We start from the raw sequence: 12922 nt of genomic DNA, 5'->3' as shown, positions 1-12922 counted from the left end.
CAAACTGAGGGAGCGAATGCCCCATGGCATCGCTTTGGATAAAGTATTCATGTATTTCCAACAGTGCTGCTGAGGTTTAAAATTGGAACCAATCAGCGTTCAATGTGGGCATTGTGGGCCCTTTTCTTACTCTTTTTTTCCAGGAAAAAGAACCAGAACTTAAAAAAAAAAAAAAAACGTGTGATGCAGCAGAAATGATTTGGACTGCAGGTCTACCTGCAAGTCATCCTACTCATTCAATACCGCAATCAATGAGCCAATCTCCATCCTTTCATTCATTCAAGCATAACGTTAAGAAATGGCTTCCTGAGAGCCAACAATGTCACCAACACTGATGCCATTTTAACCAGGAGTGTAGAGTGTAGTGCTGTGCTCCCACACTTTCTCCAAGGGTTTGTTTTTACAATAGTAAAATATGGGGGCGGGTGTGATGTTTTTAACTATTGCATGTTTTCCACCAGTAGCCAATGCAGCCATAGTTTGAAGGCAGGGTTCACCTGCGAAATGTGGCTGAAATAGACATGACACATGACAAAAATGACCAATTTGTGAGGCCAGAACGACTTGGCTTGCTGCGTTCACTGTCAGTACGCACGGCTTCATCCCTTCCTTGTGTTTTTACCTGTTTGGAGTCTATTTCGTGGACGGGTGCGTCGGAGAAGCAGTAGTGATGAAAGAGACCCATCTTCTGGTTCAGCAGACAGTACACGACGTGGGACCTCGCGTTCTGCCACTTCACCAGCTGGACCAGCTCACGATTCAAACATGCCCCAAGGTCCACAGACCAGTTATAGCTGTATAGAGTCACCTATAGCACATAGAGAAGGCAGACTCATATTGGTACCATTCTCTACATCCTCATCATCTTCTTCTTCATCTGTTCTCTACACAAGTGCAATTTGCAGTTTTTCATTTCTAATGCAAAAACAATTACTTTCTTTGAAGATTGAAATAATCCTGTATTGCAGGCACAGTAAGAGGGAGAGACATAACTAATAATTGATTACATCAATCAAAAAACTAACACATAACTTGTTACCTTTTAAGTTATATCCAAAATATAAAGTGCTGAAATAATGCATAAGTCAGCATTATAGCTTGTTAGGAGCATGGCAGCGTGACTCAGGAGTGCCCCATAATTCTTTATGAGCACCTTTATAATGCACTATAAATATGGTTGTCATAGAAAGTGTCATTTACATCATGAATTAAACAACACATAATAAATATATCCAAATTCTCTTCCAGAGTGCTGTCCAGGGCTTTAAAGCCGGAGTGTGTAACTTTTGTAGTGCAGAACCTTTGTCTCCCCCTTCTGACGCCTCTGGCAGTGAAGGAACGTGTGCTGCATTCATGTGGTGTCAGAAAAATAAGTCCCCCGACCGCTTTTTGTTGTCACACGAAAACTGGAAATAGCTTCAACGTGTTGTTTAAAAGCTCTGAGCAATAAAATACAAGACACATTCTTGGTAGCGTCCATGTTGTTTCAACATTACAATTTAAAAGCTCATGAACACACCGAGGAAGAATGACTCCCCACCTCGGGAAATGGGACAATCTGAGCAGCAAGTGAATGCAGCATTTGTCGAGGCTATGCTGTAGCCTACTTCATCAGGTCTGTAATAGAAATGCAAAATGACTTGTTTCACTTCAGAATTTGATGCATTCAGTCCGATAGCATTTGGAAGGACTAAATCAGAAGATCCGCACGACCAAATTATTTACCCTCATTCAAGTTAGCAGAGGCCTACCTGCAAATTCAGGCTAAAGCTGTGTGCACACCGAGATATTTATTTTTCTCCCTGTCGCTCGATTCAACCCTTTGGAATCACTCTGTCGCTGTGTTTAAATCGCTCGTCAACAGGCACAAGAAATGACGGACATCTGGGGGCTAACGCGGTTAGACGATGAAAACGCAATGTCATGTTTGTCCACTACGAGCCACCGTAGTCGTTTACAAGCTAAGCCTATCAGCGTGCTCCTAACGCGAGCTTGTGTATCTATACCGGTAGTACGGTCTTCACTTCATGTCAGCTGTCAGCCTGTCAATGCGGTTTGTTGCCACACTAATAACACTTATAAACCAGCGGTTTGTTCCAAGCCAGTGTGATCCTTGACTCACACAGCAGCCAATAAGCGTTGAGCGGCAAGCGACTGTTGCCAGCGAAATTTCGCTCGAGTTGGGATATTTCATCTCGGACGACAAGCGAATTTTCACCCTATCGATCTGTCTCTATCACTCGGACGCCCAGTGATTTTTCTCCCGGGCGAACATACGCTCAATCGCTCGTTTGCATTGACTTTGTATGTAAACTCAATGCCAGCGAAAAACTTTAATAAGTCGGTGTGAACGCACCTTAAGCGGAAGTCTCGGGTGCGCAGCGCGGGAATGTCCTCGGACAACAACAGATTGTGGTCTAATGTGGAATACATTAGGTTTAAGGCTGATAGGCTTCGTCAGCATTGTGAGAACTCGTTTGCCAATGACTTGAATGTAACAGACGTTCATTTACATGTAAAAGTTACGCATTCTAGCTTTAATGGAGAAGAGGACAACTTGTTTTTCCTCATGGCCTGAGAAACCTTCTCTCCAGTCTGAGGCTTCTACATCCCAACTCACCTTTTTGTCCACGATGGTGATGAGGAGGAACCTCTGGCGTGGAGCCAGTCCTGCCCCGGCCTGTCCCGGACTGAACCAGTCACTCTGTTCCAGGGCCTCGAAGCGCTGGAAGCCCTTATGAGCTGGACAGAAGAGGGGGGGGGGGGGGACTCAGTGAGACAGTCCTTATGAGCTGGACAGAAGAGGGGGGGGGGGGGGACTCAGTGAGACAGTCCTTATGAGCTGGACAGAGGAGGGGGGAACTCAGTGAGGCAGGAGGGGGAAACCTGAGCCAAAGCAAAGCAGCTTGCCATGGCTATCCCGTTAACACAGGGACCTTATGGCTCAATTCCACCACATTTTACAGCCCTGCACAGCCCGTCACCACTCGGCTCTACTTGCTTCAACCCGATGGACGTTCTGCTTCGACCGCCCTTCATCTGCCCCCGCCCACACCTGGTCGTCACAGCGACCGCATATCTGCCCTCCACCCATGTTCTGAAATAGGCTATAACATAACGTTACAATTAAATCCATACACAGAACTTTTAAACTGTTTATGAAATACTGGTGCCTCTAAATTACCTACAGTGTGTGTGTGTGTGTGTGTGTGTGTGTGTGTGTGTGTGTGTGTGTGTGTGTGTGTGTGTGTGTGTGAGAGAGAGAGAGAGAGAGAGAGCAGTGCTGGCATGATCACAGTCCTTGATCCTGGCCTGAGCAGCCAGCTCATAGCATCACAGCATGTTGGGCGGGTGTTACATGGGCAAAAGTGACAATCGACCAGGAGAATGGATATCACTTTGTTGTTAGTCAAAACTCACAAGCGCTGCACGAGGGACGGGCGCGAGGGACGGGGGTTGCGCTAGAGTGAAGCCTCTACCCCCGCGGCCTCTCACCAGGCAAAACCGCGGCTTCACCAGGCGCCTGCGGCCTAGCGGAGCCGACGCAGCACTAACTACACAAGCGCTTCAGAGCAGCGGACTTTTGGACAATTGAAACCACCGCGCCGATTTTATTTCACCAGAGGCGAAGGCAGCAAAACAAAAGACTGATAGAAAAGCATAATAGAAGAGAAAAGAAGGTAAACTGGTATGCAGCGCTGCATTGACAGTCAGTAGGATATAGAGAGTAAACACGATTCTGCCTGACCAATCAGTCGCCTACAATGTTTTCACGTCACGGTATGGACCCGGGTTGACAGAATAGAACCCCGACGAGGCAGGTACTAAAAGTAGCCCAGCTCAGCCCCAAATCTAACCGAGCTGGGCCGGTTTATACCGGTGGGATGAGACCAAAAGTCGAGTCGAGCGGAGCGGGACCGCGCTACTAGCTGCGGTGGGATTGGGCCATTAGTGACTGTCACCACATCCTTTCATCTGCTCGTTACCATAACCTTAAGATTAAATGGACAGCAGCCTGTGGTGATTTTGAGGATGATGACATTACAATGATAAAATGTCTTTCCTTTTATACATAAAATGGGGAATTGCTCAGTGGGGCATATAGTTGCTCAGGATTGTTTGAGATGTTTGCCAGGCAAGGCTAGGCAGAAGAAAATGGTGTGGCTGAGCTGGACAGAGAAATGTCATCCATTGATAGGAACAAAAATAGAGTCTAGCTAATGCCTGGCATGATCATGATGAGGCTGTCATGCAGAACTGCTGCAGCTACAGTAAGGAAAAGGTTCAGAAATTAACTATTGTTCATATTTAGACTGCTGAATGTCCCACCTCTTGGGCTATTAAAATCATTATCTTTCCACTCACTTCTTCAAACACTTTTTATGGATTTGCTTTTATGTCATATCTTTGATCTTGTCCACTTTTAAGCTCGAGTCATTTCTTGCTCATTTATTTACTTCTTCTGTTACCGTTCTACTGAATGGATCTATATTGTATTACTTGTTTTGATGAGGAGACGGGGAATCAAATGAAAATAGATAAAATAATATATGAAATAATATAGTGGCGATTGTGGGGTCCGAGCACTATGACAAAACATTACAGAAGGTAGAAAGACACACACATAAACGGACATATTGTGAAGATTGAACACGGCCTGCGACTTCTGACAACTTATTTTTTCATTGCAAACACATTGCTGGAGTTGTTCACCATGAGCAAACTTTCTATGATTTGTCCTCGATGACGAATGACTTTGGAAAGGACAAGACTGGCGTGTTTCTTAAATCATTCAAAATGGAGGACAATGCATTACGGTGGACACTGAAGGTGATATATGGGTTGGACTCGGCACATTCCAAAGAATAGAGGAACGCAAGAATATTCAGTATACGACACATGGTTAAGAAGTTATTGCCCAAAAAATTAACAAGTAAAGTTGCTTGACTGTTATAGCGCCACCGTCTGGGCAATGTGTATAGGCTGCCTTGCCTGAGTAGCGGTGCACCATGGGAGCACACCTGCCAAATATGGTTGCTGTAGGACTTATGGTTTCTGAGTTGCAGATACTTTTAATAGAGAGAGCGAGAGAGAAAGAAAGAAAGAAAGCATGTTCTACAGATGAAGCAAAAGACAACATCCCACCACCAGCATCAATGTGTTTAGGCTGGAAGGAAAACTTACGTGTGAACCTATTTAGCACAGGGGTGTTTTCCTCATCTGAACTGTCTTCTGTGGGCAAACAGAGATGGGTACAAACAGCAAGGCAGGCACCGACAGTGAGACACACAAACTGAGCTGAGCCAGAACACAAGTACAGTAGGTTAGACAGTTGGGAGCACGGACAGAGAAAGTATGTTAGACAGTTGGTAGCACGGACAGAGAAAGTATGTTTGACAGTTGGTAGCACGGACAGAGAAAGTATGTTCGACAGTTGGTAGCACGGACAGAGAAAGTATGTTAGACAGTTGGTAGCACGGACAGAGAAAGTATGTTCGACAGTTGGTAGCAGGGACCGAGAAAGTATGTTAGACAGTTGGTAGCAGGGACAGAGAAAGTATGTTCGACAGTTGGTAGCAGGGACCGAGAAAGTATGTTAGACAGTTGGTAGCAGGGACAGAGAAAGTATGTTCGACAGTTGGTAGCAGGGACAGAGAAAGTATGTTCGACAGTTGGTAGCGCGGACAGAGAAAGTATGTTCAACAGTTGGGAGCACGGACAGAGAAAGTATGTTCGACAGTTGGTAGCAGGGACAGAGAAAGTATGTTCGACAGTTGGTAGCACGGACAGAGAAAGTATGTTCAACAGTTGGTAGCACGGACAGAGAAAGTATGTTAGACAGTTGGTAGCACGGACAGAGAAAGTATATTCGACAGTTGGTAGCACGGACAGAGAAAGTATGTTAGACAGTTGGTAGCACGGACAGAGAAAGTATATTCGACAGTTGGTAGGCCGGACAGAGAAAGCAAGGATCAAAGCGCATTAGCAAAGAGAGCATGTTGACACAGAACAGTCATGCTTGACAATAGTGAGAGCTAATTAGCAAGGAGGAGGGACCTCCTTCAATTCATGTCATATGCTGCTGTAGTTTTTCGACAGTCAGTGACCAATATTTGCCCCTCTGGGGACCTGTAGTCACACAGCTACATTCTTTTTTCCTCATTCTTCCACTTGAATATCAACTAGAACAGTGATTCTCAACCTTTTTCATATCAAGGATGCCTAATTTAGTCCACATTAGGGCCACTATGATCTGATTTTGTCTCTTGCACCCAAATTTGGGAATATTTTTTATTGTCAGATAGTATACTGTATATTTCAGCCCAGAATTCCATGACTATCTACATTCTCTAATGGTGTTAACTTCTTGTAAATTAAATAATGCTGGAGTTTAATTTGTTCAATTTGTTGGGGACCCTCTGGAACCCCCTCAAAGGTCCTTTGTGGTCCCCGGACCTCATGTTGAGAACCACTGAACTAGATGGCTCTGTGAGTGCAAACCTCCACCAACGCTCCAACTTGCCGATGCAGGAATCACTCCCATCACTTAAATTTAGATACATTTAGATGCTAAATTGATTTGGGATTTGGGATAGTTGGGGAGTTGGGGAGGGCTGGTTATGAGCAATGCTCTTGGATTCTTTTGACTGGGAGTTATGTTGGTGCCTACGATACCATTGTGCTATGTACATGTTGGATGGATGATGTAATATGTGTATATGTATTTGGCTATATATGTATATATTAAGAGAGACTGTGTAAGTTATGTATCTACATGTACTGCATCAGGTCAAAATGTACCTCAGAACATAATGCGTAAAAAGAATTGCTGTGAAATTAAAAAAAGTGAAAGTAAAAACAAAGTATGACCTCGGGTGGTGGTGGAAGGGTTAAGAGAAAAATAAGGAAGAAAATGGATTTTTGTTTAACCCCCTGAAGCTAGTTTAAAAGAGCAATAAGTAATCTGTGCTTCTCATGTTCCAGCTACTGGCACAGCCTGACTGACCGCAGAATTCGGCTAAAAAACAACGAAAAGTAGTGAAATCCTAAAGGCTGACTTTCAAGTGATAAACAACTAACGTTATTATGAACTTGAACCTTACAAATGATTTGACCTCCTGGAGAGAAGACTAGCCCGAGCAAACGGGCTATTAAATCTGAAGAAGCAGATGGGGAGGGATCATGGGCAAAGCAAATAGAGAGATGGCCGACAGGAGTGGGCCTGAAAGCTGGCGTTGAAGGTGCCAGGAAAAGAATGCACCATACTTGACTACAGATGTCCATATTGCATTATGGATTGAGAATCGTGCGTTGTGAATTTTTTGCACACTGTTTAGTGGCAGCATGTTGTAGGGGATGAGCATTCAGACATCTTCGCTGGTGGTTCGGAGATGGAGACAAAGGGCTTTTAACAGGTACCTTGCTCTGTGCTACAATGCCATTGGTGGAAGTTTCGTCCAATGAGAATGAAGCTCCTTGGGGTGTGCGGAGGTTGGCTGAGGTGCTGGACAACAGGCAATGGCACAAAGATGTTTCCCGTTTGGGGACAACTAGGAAAGATTGCATAAAAACACAAGAGAACCATTATTGTCATAGTGCTGTGTGACACAAAATATATTGTTCTGGACTAATCAGGACACCAATTTGAGGTTGACGCTTAGAAGATTGAGATTATTGAGTTTATTTTTAATGACACAGTGCACAATAAACTGGTAAAGGGACACAGCTCGCATACGCAGCACGGCCGCTGCGAGGCCTCGCCCACAGCTCGGCCGGTGTGTGGCCTCGCCTGCTCTATTGGCGCGGGTGTGTGTGTGTGTGTGTGTGTGTTGCTCACACAATGTTATTGCCCTTAAGTTGTGCATGCCCTAGTGCGGATTATTGGACATAACATTGTATGAACTTCATACCAGTTGTAGAGTGTCTGGGGAGCTGACTTGCTGATCCATGATTCCCGTGGGCGGAGCTCTAGCTTGATCTGAGTGGAGAAAAACGAGTCCCGACGGACACTCTAGGGTCACGGGGTTATCAAGTTTTACTCCTAAAGAAAGCATGCATGTGTTATGACATCTCATTTCAACAATAAAACCGCAGTCTTGCTGTTGATCAGACCGCGCTATTTATTGGCACTACTTTCTGGCTCCGCACTGCATCCGCGGCGGTCACTGTAACGCTGTGTACAGGTGTTTCAGACACAGCGCGCTCTGTAAACAGGCTACTAAAACATACTAAACATGTCTGACTATGAAAACAATGAAGATATGCCGTTTACGCCGGATTTGAGAGGATGTCTTTATGAACCTGAATACACAGATGAGTAACTTCGTCAGATCGACCTAGAATGGGCAGAGAGAGAGAGAGAGAGGTGGAGCAAGAAGACGCAGATCAACAGAGTTGGAGAGCTACTGCTGCCGAGTAGCCTATATTAGGCTATGTATTTTTATTTTATTTTTTAACTGACAACATTGTTAGATTTAGGTACTATAGTCTCTCGTACCATGGGATTTGGCACAGGCACAGCAGTGCTCTTCAGTACATGTGTTTTCCTCTGCTCTTGACGTGGAGGTAAATAATCATTTTATAGGTGAAATGAGCACCGCACACTCAATTGTTTTATCCTCGCTGGCTTTGTGCAACCGCGGCAGTCACTAACTTGGGCTATGTATTTATTTAGCTCGGTGTTTCAGACACAGCACGCTCTGTATGTCTGTAAACAGCGAGGCAAGTTGACAAAATGGTACGCACTTGTGATTTTCCAGGCTGTAGCAATCAAAACCTTCAAAATCAATCAATCAATCAAAAACTGTAGCCTATTCCATCATTTCCCTGTCATGGATCATGCCCATAGACAACTCTGGCTTGTTGCAATAGTGTTGAGCTTCGACACAAAGCAAGCGATGATTAAAAAACGTCGTGTATACGGTGCTTATTTCACTGAAAATGATTACTTAGTCTACCTCCACGTCCAGGGCAGAGGAAAAGCCATGTAGCCTACTGAAGAGCACTGCTGTGACCATGGTAAGAGAGACTACAGTAGGCTACCTAAATCTAACAATGTTGTCAGTTAAAAAAAATAAAAAAAATACACAGCCTATATACTCCCGGTAGCTCTCCAACTCTGTTGATCTGCGTATTTTCTCTTCTCTTCTCTTCATCTTCTCTCCTCTCTCTCGGCCCATTCTAGGTCGAGGTCTAGTTACTCATCTGTGTATTCAGGTTCATAAAGACATCCCCTCAAATCTGGTGTAAACGGCATATATTCATTGCTTTCATAGTCAGACATGTTTAGTATGTTTTAGTAGCCTGTTTACAGAGCGCGCTGTGTCTGAAACACCTGTACACAGCGTTGTAGTGACCACCGCGGATGCAGTGCGGAGCCAGAAAGTAGTGCCAATAAATAGCGCGGTCTGATCAACAGCAAGACTGCGGTTTTATTGTTGAAATGAGATGTCATAACACATGCATGCTTTCTTTAGGAGTAAAACTTGATAAATCCGTGACCCTAGAATGTCCGTCGGGACTAGTTTTTCTCCACTCAGATCAAGCTAGAGCTCCGCCCACGGGAATCATGGATCAGCAAGTCAGCTCCCCAGACACTCAACAGCTGGAGTTCATACAACGTTATGTCCAATAATCCGCACTATCCCTTTAAGTTTACATCCATCAGTCTTATGACATCACTGATGACATCACTGATGACATCATCAGTGATGCCCCAATGCTTCTGGGACAAAAATGGAAACAGAGACCAGAGAACAAACTTTGCCCACATGCTCCCTTTTATATATAATAATAATATATAGATTGTCTATATCAAAACTAGAATGTACATGGTTTTATTTTCAATCTGCGTGCCCTACACAGTGCAGTACAGCCATCGTTGCTACTTAGCTACCGCTAGAATGCTAGTGACCAGTACAGCCGTTCAGTTGCCAAAATACACATTGCAACAGCAACACAAACACTCACATGTACTGTACATGGGGTGACTCGTGTACTCACCACGCGATAAAATAATAATCCATAGTTACGTGAAACCTCATTTGAGAACTAAACAAAGAGTAACTGAACTAACAAGAGTATAAAGTATATATAAAGTTACTTCCTTGTTTGCCATGAGGCGCATGCGCGTATGCGGTGTACTGATGACACCACACAGCTCCTTAACTAGCTAACCATAGTATCTGTTGTGTTTGGCTAATGTCAGCTCCATGGCTACCTAACCATAGTAAGTATCTGGTTATGCATCATACAATCTGGGAAACCAGAGTCTATTTCGGCACGGAAATAGACTGCGACAACCGGACCTTTTTTGTTAGGCTTCCTGTACCATGCGGATCTTCCGCCCGGGACTTCCACTTGATTTTGTGTTTGGATAATGTCAGCTCCTTAGCGAGCTAACCATAGTATCTCTCAGCTCCTTAGCTAGCTAACCATAGTATCTCTCAGCTCCTTAGCTAGCTAACCATAGTACCTCTCAGCTCCTTAGCTAGCTAACCATAATATCTCTCAGCTCCTTAGCTAGCTAATCATAGTATCTCTCAGCTCCTTAGCGAGCTAACCATAGTATCTCTCAGCTCCTTAGCTAGCTAACCATAGTATCTCTCAGCTCCTTAGCGAGCTAACCATAGTATCTCTCAGCTCCTTAGCTAGCTAACCATAGTATCTCTCAGCTCCTTAGCTAGCTAACCATAGTATCTCTCAGCTCCTTAGCTAGCTAACCATAGTATCTGTCAGCTCCTTAGCTAGCTAACCATAGTATCTGTCAGCCCCTCAGCGAGCTAACCATAGTGTCTCTCAGCTCCTTAGCTAGCTAACCATAGTATCTCTCAGCTCCTTAGCTAGCTAACCATAGTAACTCTCAGCTCCTTAGCTAGCTAACTATAGTATCTCTCAGCTCCTTAGCTAGCTAACCATAGTATCCCTCAGCTCCTTAGCGAGCTAACCATAGTATCTGTCAGCTCCTTAGCTAGCTAACCATAGTATCTCTCAGCTCCTTAGCTAGCTAACCATAGTATCTGTCAGCTCCTTAGCTAGCTAACCATAGTATCTGTCAGCTCCTTAGCTAGCTAACCATAGTATCTCTCAGCTCCTTAGCTAGCTAGCTAACCATAGTATCTGTCAGCTCCTTAGCTAGCTAACCATAGTATCTCTCAGCTCCTTAGCGAGCTAACCATAGTATCTGTCAGCTCCTTAGCTAGCTAACCATAGTATCTCTCAGCTCCTTAGCTAGCTAACCATAGTATCTCTCGGCTCCTTAGCTAGCTAACCATAGTATCTGTCAGCTCCTTAGCTAGCTAACCATAGTATCTCTCATAGGGGTGTCAAAAATAATCGATTATAAGATGCATCGCGATGCGGACCTGCACGATTCTGCATCGATTCACAAATATCAAAAATCGATTATTATTATTATTATTATTATTATTTTTTTATATAATCAAATAAAATATAATGGAAGTACATGCACTTGTTTATTTTAATTATGGATCATAATACAATTCAATTCTAAATGCACTTTTATTTTAAAAGTAGCCACACAGTGAGAAAAAAGAAAGTGAGAAAAAAAATCATGTATTCGGGGAAAAACGTGATGCATCGATTTAAGATGCATCGAGATGCATCGATAATCGTTATCGAATCGAATCGTAGCCCTCTGAATCGTAATCGAATCGAATCGTGAGGCCAGTGAAGATTCACAGCCCTAATCTCTCAGCTCCTTAGCTAGCTAACCATAGTATATCTCAGCTCCTTAGCGAGCTAACCATAGTATCTCTCAGCTCCTTAGCGAGCTTACCATAGTATCTGGTTAGTACTTTTACTTACAACATTACTGAATGGACCTGCAAGAATACAACAACAATCCCTTAATTTTCAAACATCTATTTTTTTTCTTGCCCGGAACTTATTTATTTAGTCTTGCACACAGACGGCCAATTCTGCAAAGGACCTCCATGCTTTGTCGCAAAACTGTAATGCCACTGTTAGTCAGCTGGCTGGTTTTTCAACTGTGGTCCCTGGGCATGAGGTTAAAAAAATGAAAATAACAATCAAATACAGTTGCTGTTTAAACTCTCATGGCGAGAGACAAAACACAGGTATCACACAAAGCAGCATGAAGCTACTGGGCACTGACAAAACATAGCAGACAGACAGATTACATCAGCGTCTAAACTCGGAACGAAAAACATGTAACAACAAGATGAAGTTGTCTGGAACATAAAATATGTCATCATTACAATTTTGAGAAGTGGTGATCAAAGCGGCCATTTTTCACGCCGAGCAGAAACGACTCACCTGGTCTTTTCGAACACCTTCACCGCCGTGTCGCTCGCCAGAGAACTGACCAAATTGACAATCTCCGTCAAGATGGACGGTAGCAGGAACTGTGACGCAATCTCGGCCGTGCACTGCTGAATGGACGGGCACCCTGTTCACCGGCAGCCCGGTCATAAGGAGGAAAGGCAGATGGAGAGAAGGAGAGATACTTCAGCTCGGCGAATGGAGAACCTCTCACCAGGAGAAGATGCAATCATTTCTATTAGATTTCCCCCCTCCCTACCCCACTGTGGCACAGATGAGGAGAACGCAGAGGAGAAAACTCACCAAGTTTAGCCATGAATTTGATCCAAGGCTGGCAGGTGTCCTGGTAGACAGGGTGCAGTGTGCCCATATCGCCCTCCTCCAACTGGGACACCTGCCTCCTAGACAGCCGCAAATACAACAAAGCACCAACTAAGCATCAAAGCGGCAATAACCAAGACCATAACATATCTGATAGGGTTATTGATCAATAGCAACGAGGCAATAGCCATTACTGGGCCAGGTGCTGAGGTGGCAGGCTTTTAAACTCCGCTGCTCATACTCTGTATTGGAAGAAAAACTGAACACCTACAGTATTTGAATTTCGCACCGCTGCTAA

The 12922-nt window shown here is 44.2% G+C and overlaps 1 protein-coding gene across 1 annotated transcript in view; it reads right to left on the bottom strand.

Moving 5' to 3' along the window:
• The window catches only part of szt2 (SZT2 subunit of KICSTOR complex), a gene marked incomplete at its 5' end in the record, with an annotated part of 122785 nt that overhangs the window by 39198 nt on the left and 70665 nt on the right, over positions 1-12922 (bottom strand). Inside the window, 6 exons of the mRNA XM_083647712.1 lie at positions 623-808; positions 2621-2742; positions 5185-5232; positions 7420-7550; positions 12298-12430; positions 12607-12704. Coding sequence (XP_083503838.1) covers positions 623-808; positions 2621-2742; positions 5185-5232; positions 7420-7550; positions 12298-12430; positions 12607-12704 — 718 coding nt within the window. The remainder of the gene's footprint in view (positions 1-622; positions 809-2620; positions 2743-5184; positions 5233-7419; positions 7551-12297; positions 12431-12606; positions 12705-12922) is intronic.

Source organism: Poromitra crassiceps, assembly GCF_964638095.1.
Source record: "Poromitra crassiceps genome assembly, chromosome: 12".
Taxonomy (NCBI): Eukaryota; Metazoa; Chordata; class Actinopteri; order Beryciformes; family Melamphaidae; genus Poromitra; species Poromitra crassiceps.
This window is presented reverse-complemented; position numbering and strand designations above follow the sequence as displayed.